The sequence below is a fragment of the Myripristis murdjan genome, chromosome 22 (genome assembly GCF_902150065.1).
Source record: "Myripristis murdjan chromosome 22, fMyrMur1.1, whole genome shotgun sequence".
Taxonomy (NCBI): Eukaryota; Metazoa; Chordata; class Actinopteri; order Holocentriformes; family Holocentridae; genus Myripristis; species Myripristis murdjan.
This window is the reverse complement of record NC_044001.1, coordinates 19,365,016-19,379,934: the sequence shown is the minus strand read 5'-3', so window position 1 is coordinate 19,379,934 and position 14,919 is coordinate 19,365,016. Positions and strand designations below refer to the sequence as shown.

The 14,919-nt window shown below is 44.6% G+C and overlaps 1 protein-coding gene across 1 annotated transcript in view; it reads right to left on the bottom strand.

The window, feature by feature from the left end:
• Positions 1–14,919, bottom strand: part of eif2ak4 (eukaryotic translation initiation factor 2 alpha kinase 4) — a 30,411-nt gene extending 15,492 nt beyond the window's left edge. Inside the window, exons 1-29 of the mRNA XM_030081859.1 lie at positions 14,543–14,919; positions 14,287–14,402; positions 13,368–13,470; positions 13,102–13,275; positions 12,915–12,995; positions 12,564–12,712; positions 12,100–12,200; positions 11,813–11,970; positions 10,951–11,489; positions 10,417–10,532; positions 9,393–9,547; positions 8,854–9,284; positions 8,290–8,362; positions 8,100–8,189; positions 7,884–8,006; positions 7,265–7,369; positions 6,774–6,831; positions 6,597–6,676; positions 6,286–6,387; positions 6,136–6,186; positions 5,464–5,700; positions 4,333–4,408; positions 3,818–3,939; positions 3,504–3,553; positions 2,540–2,708; positions 1,805–1,921; positions 1,578–1,643; positions 610–780; positions 258–392 (exon numbers count right to left, since the gene is read on the bottom strand). Of these exons, the coding sequence (XP_029937719.1) occupies positions 258–392; positions 610–780; positions 1,578–1,643; positions 1,805–1,921; positions 2,540–2,708; positions 3,504–3,553; positions 3,818–3,939; positions 4,333–4,408; positions 5,464–5,700; positions 6,136–6,186; positions 6,286–6,387; positions 6,597–6,676; positions 6,774–6,831; positions 7,265–7,369; positions 7,884–8,006; positions 8,100–8,189; positions 8,290–8,362; positions 8,854–9,284; positions 9,393–9,547; positions 10,417–10,532; positions 10,951–11,489; positions 11,813–11,970; positions 12,100–12,200; positions 12,564–12,712; positions 12,915–12,995; positions 13,102–13,275; positions 13,368–13,470; positions 14,287–14,402; positions 14,543–14,671 (4,077 nt within the window). The 5' untranslated portion in view covers positions 14,672–14,919. The remainder of the gene's footprint in view (positions 1–257; positions 393–609; positions 781–1,577; positions 1,644–1,804; positions 1,922–2,539; positions 2,709–3,503; positions 3,554–3,817; positions 3,940–4,332; positions 4,409–5,463; positions 5,701–6,135; positions 6,187–6,285; positions 6,388–6,596; positions 6,677–6,773; positions 6,832–7,264; positions 7,370–7,883; positions 8,007–8,099; positions 8,190–8,289; positions 8,363–8,853; positions 9,285–9,392; positions 9,548–10,416; positions 10,533–10,950; positions 11,490–11,812; positions 11,971–12,099; positions 12,201–12,563; positions 12,713–12,914; positions 12,996–13,101; positions 13,276–13,367; positions 13,471–14,286; positions 14,403–14,542) is intronic.

Sequence of the window (14,919 nt, the reverse complement as noted above, 5' to 3'; positions counted from 1 at the left end):
TGATTTAGAACTGCATTTAGAATAGATATCCACCATAACAACATTTGTGTTTGGAACATAATTGAGCTCTGAATGGTTTGAGTGTTAGCTAAGGCTACATAAAAATAAGAACACTGAGTTACAGGGGGAGGGATCACACCGCGTTGATACTACCCATACTCAAAACACTAGTATTGGTATAATTTTCCAAAATTTTGGCATTTACTTGGTACCAATCAGTTCTAACATGTAACAATTCTAACATTCTCACAACCCACCAAGTGATCGTAGCGTCCACCAGCAGCCACTATGTCTGGTACAGTGCGCTTGCGCTTCCTGATGAAGGCCACAAACTGGAAGATGACCCCTGAGTGGTGCTGCACCTTGTACACCAGGCCTAGGTTGACCACCACCTGGGGGGGAAATGCATCCACATTCAAAAGAGACACAATGCATCAAATGTTCTGTGTGTGTTCTGTGCTCTGTTTCAGCAACATCCTGTTTCACATTCACAGTTGAGCAGAGCCACTGAGTAGCTGACAATTTGAAAAAAAAAAAAAAAAAAAAAAAAAAACACCACACACCCATTATACACACCCCATGCAAACACCTCTACAGAGTCCAAATCACCTGCAGTTTAACTCCCAGTCTGCACAGCAGCATCGTGAGCTCCTCCAGGTCCTTGAGGCCCTGCTTGGCCAGCTGGGTGACGGCGGTCTTGTGTTTGGTCAGTGAGGTCAGCAATGGCAACAAGTCATGCAGATCCCCCTTCTGCATTATGTACTTGTACAGCGTGTGCAACTGGACACAACAGAGGAGGAGCAAACATATCAAGTATGCTGGGAGTACAGACGTGCTGCTGCGAGTTTTGACTGGACCTGAAAAACTGAACCAGATCTAAGCACATGAGGCCCAAAATTGTCCAAGCCCAAACAGCACATGAACTTTCTGAACATGAATCCGGATGATGATGATATATATATATATATATATATATATATATTTTAAAAAAAGATGTAGCTGATGAGCTATTCACTGACTGATTAGGCAGGGAGCGTCTAACTTGATATTCCTCTATAATCTCCAGATACAAATCACTTCCACTTAAAGCTGGGCAATATATCAATACTATATTGATATCATTATATCAGACTAGATATCCTCTGGCATTTTGGATATCACCATAACATCATACAGCATATGTGCTAGCATTTCCTATGCTAGCACATATGCTGTGTCTTAAAGGCTTTGAAAGGGATGCAATTTTCTGGACTTATTAGGCTGTTCTGTTATGTCCTTCTACCTGTTTGGTCATCATATTCACATTACTAATGATATAATTATCAAGAATCTCTTGTGTAAACATTGTGTGGAAGCACTAACAGTCACTCCCACAAGACTGTCACAATATCAGTAGAGGTATTCTGTTAAAAAGATTATGATATTTGATTTTGTCCATCAGACCAGCCCTCCATCCATTGTATGATCATGTTTTGCTGCAATCAATGAGGCTGTTTTCACATTTGCAAGACATACAACTAAAGTATATCTGAGGCTCAGGCTATTATTCAAGTCTCTATTAACTAGTGGACTCTTACACTGTTGGTGGACAGCGACAAGTTGCAGAACTTTGCCTCCACCTCTCCTTTGGTCAGCTTTTCACTCTGGGGAAAATACAGAAACAGAATGCAGGGCCTTAGACAGTAAACCACTGTTCTATTTGTGAGAACACTTCTGTATATGGCTATATCGGCAGCAGACACGCAATGTGGATAACATCTGCTATGCATGTGTTGCACACTGTATGCATGCGCTGTGCACTGACCATGGCGTCACACAGTATGCTGGAGGCCTGGCTCAGCTTGTCCTCGGGGACCCCGCTGTGGAGCAGGATGGCCTTCAGGAGGCTGGTGTGGTTCAGGTAAATTTGATAGTTCCTCTCCTGTGGTCACAAAACGCACGCAAACACACCATTAACCCTCTCCGACTCAATTACAGCTCTCTGTCAACCCTTGAGCGCTACTGTACAATGACTGTTTCAGTGAATAATGACTGTTGTGTCCGGCTGCCCTCTCATTCAGTCTGACTCACATATTCTTAAAAGCTTTCACACAAAGAACTGGGTGGTGGAGAGGTTTAGAAACAGGATCTATGAGGGATCAGGCGGAGGCCAAACCCTGGGTTAACTGGGTTCACGATACACACAGGGAGGACTGGGACCGGACACTGACGCAGAGCTAAGTCGCGAGGACAGGAAACGGATTGTACTGAGAGGGAGGGAAGGAAATGGACAGAGCTGCACATAACAGATTTGTAGTGTAAATCTGTCAGGCTGACACATACGATGGCGCGCGGTATGCCAGGAATGCAAGCAGAAAGTAAAAAAGGAAAAAACAACAATGATGCAGGGTGAATGATATTTGACCGAAAAGCAAAAAAGAAAAGACAGTGAACATAAACACCGTCCATCAGCCAGCAGTTCAGTCTGAAGACGGGAATCAAGACGGGACAACACAGCACACATCATTCCTTGAGCAAAGATCACAATCATGTTTCCAACCTGCAGTGCGGGGAATTCCTGCACTATTTCCGAGATGGTGTAAATGGTCTCGGCATCAGGCAGCAGGCTGTTGCTGACGGGGGTGATGATGTCGAAGGCACACTCCAGCAGCTCCCTAGGGTGCGACCGGTCCAGCTTCTTGGGGCGGAACACACGCTCGATGCTGTACCTTGGGAGAGACGCAGAGAAAAACACATTTGATGCTCACCCTAAAAACACATCAGTTTCTTATTTCATAAAAAAGGCAGAACCGTTTATGCTAAAGCTGGGCATTATAGACAAACTCACATACCATGTTATGTTTAGCCAAATACCTCATGATCAATATTGTGATAGTACTGTGGGGAGGACAACTGGTGCTTCTGTCTGATATTGACACGCAGTAAATTTCAAGTGTGCGATCATTAGTAATGTGCATATGATGAAGTCTAACAAGTTCAAATTGCATCCCTTTACTGTAATAGAGCCGTTAATATCAGGATACTCCATATCCAAAATTCCCTGAGATTATCTTGTCTCATATCACAATATTGATATCATTCATTTTCCAAACCAGACAGACAAACAAGTACACTCACGCACACATTCACACCTGGGGACAATTGAGCATCTCCAATTCAGCTATGTTGCATGTCTTTGGACTGTGGGAGGAAACCGGAGCTCCCGGCAGAAACCCAAACATGAAAACTCCAGACAGAAGGGACCCTGGCTGGCTGGCTGGCTGGGAACTGAACCCAGGATGTTCTTGCTGCGAAGCGACAGTGCTAACCACTGCACCACCCCATGCTGCCCCATTTCAATATATCGCCCAGCCATAATTTATGGGTTACCAGTAAGTGAGCAGCTTACAAATGGACCGGACGTATTATTGTTTCATCACTGCAATGCACCTTTCAACAGCAATTCTGGCAATCAATCAATCAATCAATCAGTAAAAAGATGTGCGGAATCCATTCAACTTTACCTCTTCAGATGATTTATATTATTGCGGGCCACAAATCTTGCAAATGTCATCTGGAGAGATCAGAGAGTTGAGAAAACAGTCAGTCGGTGTGCCACACAGTGCATAGCAGGCTGTAATCAATCACAGCGTAGAGACACACATTTAGTCCTTAGGATTTCCTGAGGTAGCCAGGATCTCAAAGCAGCGGCTGATTGCAGGCTTACATTGTATGTGTGTGTATTTGTATGTGTGTATTTGCATGTGCTGATGCAAATGGTTGTATAATTGGTGTTTTTGTGTGAATGTAGACACGCAGGCCCGTGTGTTTTGCTCACGCGAAGGTCATAGGGCAGCGTGACCAGCATTCCACTGTGGTCCATGAAGCAGGCCGGCTCTGTGCCATCACACAACTTCCTGTTTCTGGGGAGGAGCAGAGGGGTCTGGAGACGCACCGCACCTGAAGACACACACACACACACACACACACACACACACACACACACACAAAGCATAATGGATTACTGCAACATCTACATATGATAACATAACCCTCACCCGAAGGGAGCTGGTGCATGCGAGCAGATACAAGCTAAGCATAAACAAATATGTACATCTGGACATCATCAGCAGCGTCTGCAAAAATAACCCTGGCACCTGCACAGAGACTCGGCTCGCCAACAGTGCATGTATTGTTCAGCCGTCACTCACTGGAGCAGATGGTAATCCTGGGCTTCCTAAAACAGGCTTACTGTGGGTCAGGAGTCCAAGTGGTTTGCAGCAGAGAGTCAACAAAGCCTCATGCTCACACACAGACACACACGCAGACACTAAACAAGTGTAGTGTACTCACCGTGCTTCTTGAAGATCCTGGTGATTGTCTCGTACACATATTGCTGCAATTTGGCACTGCTGAAATTGAAGCTGCCCTGGAGGGAGACCAAACAAACAGGCTCTGTTAGGGATCGGGGGACATCGATTAAGCACTAACAGGCCTTCTGCTGCTCTGTTATACAGACCAGATGAGTGAGGCACTGCACCAGGCACAGGGAGGTTGGTGCAGCCATTTCTATGTCTACAGTGACATCTAAAGGCAGATAGTGGGAATATTCCAGTATGATTGCCTCTGATTAGTATGAGTCCCACCCAAAATAAAACAATGGGATACACAAACATCTCAAGTAACATGATTCACTATGTACTCCGGTCTGCCAATAAACAGCTGATTTAATTTCACTTTTGAGCACTCCAGATGCCAAGCCCACACTGGCTTACAAGACAGAACATATGCATATTTCTAAACAAACTCAGGTATCAGGCAAGGTGCACTGCCTTTTTGCCGAGGCTTTACAGTTAAATTTGCCACACAGTGTAACTCCACCATCTCTAAATCATAGCGTAGGTTTATAACTGTTCCACAAGAAGACACTAGCGAAAGTAGCAGTCATTTTGACCAAAGGGCAATATAACATCAAGCATATTATTTATATGTCTCTCAAATCATACAGTTATGAGGCATAACCCTTTCCATGTGTAATGCCGAAGGTCTAAGTATTAGACCTTAATTATGCGTAGTCACTTCTTTGGTGAGGACCCTTTCTTGAAAACCCTTTAGACTCAGCTGACAAAAAAACATGGAATAAGCATAAAATTAGAAGACTGATTCTACGTGGTTACCGTTGTCGGGCAGACTGACTGATAACTTTTTTTTGCATACTGCACCCTAATGAGACAATAAGTTCTTTAAGTGTTACCCTAAATATCAGCAAACCATTGTTCTCTATAAATTATAAGTTCTCTACAAAATACTGTTGTTAATATTCTATATATCACACCTGCACACCACACCAAAAAGGCACAGCTCGTATGAGAGCTATGTTCAGTGTAGAACTGGCACAGTGTGGGTGCATGTCAACACAGTCGAACAACAACCTCGTATTCAGTCCATTACCAAAGGCGAGCCCAAGCCCCACCGTAGCCATACCTTGTGCAGGTCTATGTCATAGGTGTAATCCATGACGGGTGAGGTGATCTGGGCAAACAGCTGGCCCACCATGGTGCGGTAGGCTTTGCCGTTGACATTGGCCATGGTGTGCTGAAGCACCTCATGGAGCTCCGACTCCTCCATCTGGGGCGGAGGCAGCAGTTCGCTCTTCAGCAGTTCCTGGGCGGTGGGCCGCAGTGCCGGGTCATGGTTCAGCAGCCACACTATCACCTTCCTCTGATGGAGGGATGGAGAGAAGAAGGCAGGATGAGAGAGAGAGAGAGAGAGAGAGAGAGAGAGAGAGAGAGAGAGAGAGAGAGAGAGAGAGAGAGAGAGAGAGAGAGAGAGAGTGTACCAGATGGGAAGTACCAGATGGGAAGAAAAATAGTACAAATTAGGGCTGGGCGATGTGGACAAAATTATCATAATATCTTATACCGAATACTTCAATATCAATATTGTGATGAGAGATCATGACAAACAATCATTAGTAACATGGATATGATGACCACACATGTAGTGGCAAATAATAGAACAGCTAGAAAAGTCTAACAAGTTGCACGATATCCAAAATCCCAGAGGATATGTAGTTGTATATCAAAATAATGATGCAAAATTGATGTATTGACCAGCACTACTAGATATCAAAAGCTGAAATACAGCAGTCTTCACCTGCGTTCCTCTCTCATAGTCAGTAAAGTCCTTGGGGAAGTGGATGTCCTCCTGCAAAGTGAAAAGAGATGAGGTAAGTTACAACTGAGTTCCAAAGGTACAACCCAAATTTCCTCCCCTGATTGTTCCCAGTCCTGAGCCTGGACCCACTGTGCGTAGCTGGCTGAGGACCGAGATGCGCTCGGCCCCGGTGGTCATGGGCCGGTAGGACATCTCAAACAGGATGATCCCCAGGCTGAACAGGTCCACTTTCTGAGGGCAGACAGAGGAGACTGGATCAATGGCACACATTCCCCCCCAAAAAATGCTCAACTTCCTACACAGCAAACGTAGGAGGTAGAGTTTACTGACAAGGTCAAACAAGACTCAAATACAGAACAGTGGACAGAATGAAACCACATTTAGATAGCTCCACAACTCAAACATGTGCTCAAAGAGATAACAGTGCTTTCATATTGTACCTGGTTGTAGGTTGCCTTGGTGTTTCCTTGAACCTCTGGGCTGACATAGAGGGCAGTGCCTACCATGCCAGTCATGTTTCCTGGAGAAAGCCATGCAAGGTGTTAGGGAACGGCATACATATCAGAAAAAACACAGAGTGATCAATGCCATCGCGAAAAAATGTAGAGTCTCTGCACCTGTTGGGTCTGATTTGGGCATGGATCCACTCTCCTCCACTTCAAATTTACCTGCAGCCTGGGAGAGCCAAACACACGTAAGCATCAGCACCTTATCTTTCCTCTTACAGAAAAAGTCTTCATCGTTGTCTTTGCATAGCAACAAAGGCTACAGCGAAGACCTTAGTATCACCAAAATACATTTTAAAGGAACTATTCACGCAAAATACAAAAACAATGGATGGGCATTCATTTAAGGAGTTCAATCCAATAAAGATGTGAACTATTTCATTGGCAAACTGTATCTGCTGACCTCCAATTCATACTCGATAGGAATGGATGGATACAGTTTGACAATGTTCTTCAGCTAAGTGGGAGTATTTTTTCTTTTTTGCATTTTGGGTGAACTGTTCCTTTAAGCAAACCAACGAAACACAGGCACACTGTTCCAATACTCCACATATGAACTCCTCGCCTCAGTCATTAGGAAAGAGCCATTGACTAATGCGTACCACATTAGCAGGATGATCTGTAGCCAGGCCAAAGTCTCCGATCTTCACGTGGTCCTGGGAGTCAAGGAAGATGTTGACAGGTTTCAGGTCTCTGTGAATCATCCCCTGATGGAGAGGGAGGGCGGGTGAAGAAGTCAGCTCAATTAAGGGTAATTAAGAACACTGCTGAAATTGGGTCTCTACGTGTGATCACTCCTGTTCTGGGATGGGATTATTAGTTTAAAAAAAAAAAGGCTGGAAATCAAACACTGACAGTATGAAAATCCTTGAAAACACATCTGTGTAAACATGGTTTCAAAATACAGCATTTCTGAGGCGATAACGTGATGACGGACTGAAGGACGATGAGTCATATCTGAAGAGGAGATTATGTCATCAATTTCCTCTTACCATGAAGCAAAAAAAAAAAAAAAAAAAAAAATGCTGGGACATTTAAAGATGAAAATTGCAGTTTGTCTCATCTGGTTGCCTGTGCTTAATCTTACTTAACCAGTTCTGACACCTTAAATCTTTTTCTCACTCTTTTCCTTCCTCCATCTCTTCAATTTCAAGGCTTTGTATTGTTGCATCACACCCTGACTCTGACACTGAAGTCACACACACACACACACACACACACCTGTTCATGGATGTAAGCGAGGCCATCCAGTATTTCCCTGAAGAGTCTCCATAAGCGGCTGTTATCCTGATGCAGACCTTGGTCTATGGTGTCTCTTAAAGTGCTCTTTTCACAGTATTCCATCTAGGGGAGAACAGCTCATGAGTTATATGCCAGGCAGAGACCTCTAGTGGTGAACACAGAGCATAGCAGTGAAGCCTGTATGTTTGCTCTTACTTGTATATATAAGAAATGAACAATGAGAGGAGGTCGCTCTGAGTCTGTGCTCTCTGTTGTGTCAGTCACAGGCCTTTTGCTTGGCTCAACCTGGGGGAGGACAAACCAAACAATTTCATGCAGCGTGTAAAACTCAGACACTTGCATGCAAATGTAATAATGCAAATGTAAATAGTGTAGATATTCTTACCTGGGACAGCTCGTCTGTGCTTTCATCGCCATTGTCAAAGATGATGTCGCTCTCTGAGTCACTATGCGATGGCCTAGATTTGAATAAAACATAGGGAACAGTTGTTGTTGTTGTCAATTCACATAAAACAGAATATTTTCCAGCTTCTCTTGTGCGATCTATCCATGTTTCTGTGTGATTTGGCGAGGTTTCGAGTCTGTCAGGATTTTTCCTGTCTCCCTGCAAACTGTATCTATCTGCCCTCAAAGCAAAACTCTTCAACGGCGCAGTTTGTGGATTATGCCAAGTATAATTATTTCAGGGAGTTTTTTACATGTACATTTTTGACTGTTTGAGCTCCACAAAAGAATGCACATCCAACCCAATTGCATTTGGGTGCTGGGAGACACGGGATATTGTAGCAGAATAGAAACTTCAACAAATCACAAATTATCTGGATGGATAGACTAAACTGGAGGTCAGAGGGAAAATATGTTCTTTTTTGGATTTTGGGTGTCTGGTTTGTTTAAGACAATTTTATGCAGGCAGAAATCCTGCTGGTGTTAACCCACAATAGAAACTCACAGGAAGGAGGCACAAAACACATCTTCTTCATCGTCGTCCTCGTCGTCACTTGACTCATGTCCACTGCACTTGGCACTGGAGGACCTCTCGATGGACGTGGACCATTCCACAGAGCTAGCCAGGGCCGGGGGCGGTGCATTGTCCTCCACATTGTCAGGGAGGCCCAGCTCATTGAGCCCCTGCAGAGGCCCTCTGCCTCGGGGCGGCTTATCGTCTGTGCTTCTCGGTTCGGAGCTGTCCGTAATACTCAGCACCCCTGCAGTGGATGTCTCGTTCCTCTCGATCCATGCATTGTAGTAGCGGACGATGTTCTCATGGTTGAGGCGCGAGAGCAGCGTTACCTCACCTTTGATCCGTCTGAACTGCTTGCTGGCTGGGTTGACTTGGATACGTTTCACAGCATAGTAGCAACCATCGAGCTTGTTCTGAACCTGAGGGAGCAGGAGACGGAGAGTAGAAGTGACAAAGAGGACAACCAAGAGAACTGTGCAAATACAATATCAAGTCACAATAAAACTGGCATGTCAGAGAGATGGTACCTTAATAACAGCACCAAAGGCTCCTTTTCCCAATAGCTGGAGCTCCTCAAACTCGTTGGAGTAACGGGAAAACTGTCCCTGCACCCCAGAGCTGAACGGAGGGTTGAGGACGTGGCTACGAGGGATGACAGACGACGCAAAGTCCACAGCGAGGTCTGGGAAATGACAAAAACAAAGACAACCCACATTGGTGACGCCCTAAAGCAGGGGTGGGCAACCATGTGCCATGTAGAGCCGAGAGGCTGCAGGTTTTCTTTCCAACCAAAAACTCCACCAGCTGATTTCACTGATTAGTCCCTCCTCTTTGCTTGAAGGTGAGGAAATCAGTGAAATCACCTGGTGGAGTTTTTGGTTGGAAAGAAAACCTGCAGCCTCTCGGCCCTCCACGGCACATGGTTGCCCACCCCTGCCCTAAAGACTTTATGAAAGGTGATTCTTAAATATCAATGTCCACAGGTAGGACAAAATGACAACACTGTTTTTTTTGTCTTGAGGAAGTGGCTCGAGTTGGGACAAAGGGCTGAAAGTTGATCTCTTTAGTACCATCAACTATTAAATGCACATTCTGCTATTTATTTTAGTGATTATAAAACTATCCTCCAGTCCATGTAGTACACTGGGTAGACCACCACACCAAAACATAGCAAGAAACCACTGGACATCTGAAATCTGAAGCTGCACCATCAATCAAAAAGAGAACGGCTTGTCAAATGTTAAAACTCACTTCAAATTTCAAAGTTTATTGACATGCAAATGCAGTAGAATGTCCTGCCAACCAATGTACATTTCACCATGTATTAAAAAAAACAATATTTTATTCATCTTTTTATTTCCCTTTTAATTTCCTCTCCATTTGACTGTATAGTTCATGGGTATAATCTAGGCTTAGGAAACCACATTTGTGTCCTGACATTCAGTCAAATTATCTTCAATCTAAAAAAATCATCTGCTTTCTTCAAGTGTCAGGACGGGTGTGTGCTTTTGTGTGTGTGTGTGTGTGTGTGTGTGTGTGTGTGTGTATCACCTTCTGGACTGGCATCCTGGGACTGTGGCAAGGCTTTTGGCAGTGGAGGATTGAGGAAGGAGTGCTCTAAGAGCTGCTGTGTGGTCCAGCGATCAACATCATTCAAGCACACACACCTGTAACACACAAACACATAAAAAAAAAAAAAACACCTACTCAAGTTTCCACAGTGCAGTAATGTCTACATCAGTGACCCTGGCACTGAACTGGAACAATGATGATAATAATAATAATGATAATGATGTGATGTATTCTACCTCTGACTAGTCAATATCTAATCCACACTTCATTAGAGTTCAGCCAGCAGACATATCAGAAGCCAAGAAAAGTTGTGGTGATACTTGATTTCATTAAAATGAAAATCTGAAACCTGAATCTCAGTGACCTATTTGACTCAATCTTAAAAACAGATCTTTATTTTGCATGAAGGGGAAAAATAAGGAGGCAATGAAATATGAAAAACAGCCAGAGGTGGAAACCCAGCCAAATTAGGGACCCAAAAAGTTGGGATGCTGGTGTCCATCCTGTCCGTACCTGTTGAGGAAGTCCTGGAAATCAGCAGGCAGTCCAGTTGGCACAGTCACTGGATACTCCCTCACCTCCACTCCCTGGCTAAGAGCCAGCAGCATCAGCCCCAGGCTCCACACGTCACCCTTTTTGCCTGTTTTCGTTGGCATCGCTGTCTCCTCGCAGAAGCGCACGTGTGCTTGCTCAAAAATGTCTTCTTTGCAGATGTCCGCCAGTCTCTTTGATAGACTGTAATCAGTCAAACGCACATTGCCCTGGGAGTCCAGCAGCACGCTAGAGGCCCCCAGCTGTTTATGGACCACAGAGTTGGAGTGAAGGTAGTCCAGAGCGGCCAGGAGCTGAGCCGTGTGCTGGCGAAGCTTGTCCAGAGGGATGGGGGTGTGGCTGGCCAGGCTTTGGTTCAAGTTGGTCCCGGACACGTGTTCGACCAGCAGGTTAACCACAAGGCTGTCCTCCCTCTCACTGGAGCTCAGAGCCTGGTAGTGCACCAGGTTAGGGTGCTCCAGCTTCAGCAGGGAGTTCAACTCACTCTCGGCCGCATGGATCTAAAGAAACATCATAAAAAGGACATTAGGTATTAAATTTTATTCAACTGCTCTTCCACAACAGATACCTATATGGTTCAATGTCTGACTATTTCCTCCACACTGGCCTGTTTGGGGCGTTTCAATGGCTCACCTGTTTGGAGCACATACCACTTATCAAGGCTGAATCCTTAGCACAGCGGTCTGCATGCAATTCTGAACAGAGCCCTTTTCTGCATGTCATCTCCTCTCTGTCCCATCTTTCCTGTCTCTCTACTGTTACTATTAAAAAAAAAGCAAAATGGCAAAAACAAACAAACAAACAAACAAACAAACAAACTTGCCTGCTTTTTACAGTTTTCAATCTTGCCCTTCTCCTGGCTGGTGAAGAACTTTCCTATCTTCTTGTTCCAACGCAGAGACCACTCATAGATCACAACAAAGTCTCCTGAGTTGGCCTCAAATCCATAATAAACATTACGGCCAAGCCTCTCACTCTCACCTGTAAGAGAAATTAACACACAGATGCAAATGCACAGGGAAAATGATGCGGCAGGAAATTATGATGTGGGCAATAATGCATAGCACAACAATTAATGTGAGTGGTTTCCTCTCCTCTGTCAGCTCTTACCTATGAATTTCCCTCTGTGAACAACAAGTTCCCCACATGTACTGTTGCTGAAGTGAAGAAGCTCTTGTGAGCGATGGTTGTCTTCACTGACCGTATCACGTCTGGTAAAACAGAGTCCAAAGCAATGATGCTCAAATGGGGTGTAGAAACATTACGTTATACCAAGCACTCATAAGCAAAAACAAATTTGACCACCAAATACATTATGTTCCATAGCGGTTTCAGTGCTATTTCATGTATAGAATCAGGCACTGAGTTAACTTGCTCACTCACTTACAATGTCATCACTCCAGTTCACTATCATTAAGTGTGTAATTCATCATGAAGTGCAATAGAACACAATATAACAAAGGCATTCAAATGTTACTCTCACACCTGCCACACTACTAGGTCACTTCCCAGTGTGGCAGACCCAGGTGGTATACATTTTGGATGTGAAGGCAGTCAGCATGAGCATTCTCTACCTGTGACGAGTATTCGAGGTAGTCCGTCGCCGGTTACCAGGTCCTTTCTTAGGTTCAGTCAGTTCAGGCAGAGCTCCAGCTGAGCTGGGTGGGCTCTTCCCTAATACAGAGTTAGCAGGGGCTTCCTGCTCCATGCTCTCGAGCCGCTCCTGTGAATATATAGACACACATATCCAGTCAAAGTAAAGTAAAATGACACCACTCCATTGTCAATGTTATGGTCTACACTTATATTTACCCTGTTTATGTTATTTAGCTTGCAAATCAATGGTAGCATATGACTTTTATCACTTCTCTGTTGAAGTCGGGGCAACCTCATTAATACATGTGTGAACTGTCCCGGTGAGGTACCTGTTTGGCTATCTCTTTCCTCCTCTTCTCCTCTCGTTTCTCCTCTTCTCTTCTTTGGATTTCAGCCATGATTTCTTTTTCCTGAGAAATGAAATGGACAGCCATGAATTTCCTTCTGAACCAACCTGTTGAGGCTCTTCACAGACTCTGACGTGTGTGTACATTTGTATGTGTGTTCCTTCCTAACCATCTCCTCCTCTTGTTTGCGTTGTTGGTCCAGCCTCTGCTGTTGCTCCAAGGCGAGTCTCTCCTGCTGCCTCCGCTGGTTCTTCAGCATCTCCTCGTGAAAGGAGCGTGAAGGAGGCTTGTTGTGCTCACTTAGAAAGCCCTGGACATGATCTGCTAGCTCAAAGATCATCACCTGGGTGGACAATAAAGTATGTTACCAACAGCTTGTGTATTTGTGTGTGTGTGTGAGTAAGAGAGAGAGAGCCTTTGTGCATGTGTCCTCACCTCCCCACATTGCACTGTTGCCAGTTTGGTGAGCTCAGCCTGCAGGCTCTGGAGGTTTTCATTTGAGAGACCTTTGGCATTTTTCAGCTCCAGCTCCGGAGGCCTGTTGGTTAAATTACCAAAAGCAAATTACTGCTGGTAGCTGCTGTTCGGTGACTGAATGGTGTTGATGTTGCCATGTCACATCTTGGTGTTGATACAAGCGTTACAAGTCATATTATGTTCATTCAGAGTCTTTTTTTGTCATTTAATAACATTTAATAATTGCCTGCCCACTCTTGGCATCCATTGCATGCCTGACACTGAGGATTGTGGGGAGTCATTTTTCATTTTATGGAGAATGTTATGGGGTATCATACAGCATGGGTGCAATTTCCACTGGGAACAGGGGAACTTGTCCCCACACTTATGAAAATTTCTACCTATCTTCCCACTCACACCTCCTCCCACTCCATGTACATGCTTTAAAATTTGATATGCCTACAGAAACAACACTATAAGTTTATCGTAAGATTTCAACAAAAGGCATTTCTACATGCATTTCAATAATGTAGAAAGTGTGCATGTTGTGCGTAATATAATATCAACTGGAACTGATGACTAGGTAGCTGGCATCAGTCTGAATACTGACAGCTGCTCACATAAGCAGTAGTCAGTAAAAATGTCATTATTCAGCTAAATAGCTGCACTATATAGAGTTTTGAGAAAAAAAAACTGGGGGGAGGATGGTCAGCCCCCAAAAACCATTCAGACCTTAGCTACACGCCTGCAATGTGTGCATGTCTGAGACTGCTGTTGTGATTTTGGTCCTCTCCATATAATGATGCTGACATCCTCTATCAGAGCAGTTGACCTCTATGTGTATGGATGCTTTGCAGGCTGGTGGCAATACTGTGGCACATGAGGGGTCAGTACTCACACATCAGGGTAGGTCGGTGGACATCTGACGTGCAAGTCCACCGTCACGAAACATCCTTGTCCATTGCTCAAGCCTTTGGGCCGCAGACTGAGGTACACCTCCGGAGGCCTTTTAATCTGAAAATACAGCGAACCAATCATTGGTGGGTGGACGTGATCACACTGGTTTACTGTAATAGTTGAGCTAAACGCAAGCTATTTACCAAAGAAAATGCAATAAAATGTCAGACTCCATCTATAACATCAGCTAGCATTACCTTCCATGGATCCTTGATTCGCAAATCCTCAAAATCGTCCCCAAAGATAGAAGCAAGAGCCTCTAGTTCGTTTTCCTGCTGAACGGTGTAGTCATCTGTCCCATCTGTTGGAGTGTGCTGACTGCTCATTCTTCTGCCTCAACTACATGGCAGTCCTGTGACACACACACACCCCTCGGAAACTAGGAAGCATTCACAGCGCTGCAGCTGAGCTCAGAGCCGCACCGGCACACCGGATACCAGCCCGTAAATTCAGACTCCTTGAGCAGAGGTAGCGTTTACTTTACCAAAAAAAATTATCCTACAGCGGCTTTACTTCACTGGACAGAGGATATAGGAACCATAACAATGCTGCAACTGACGCATGGCAGCTGGGA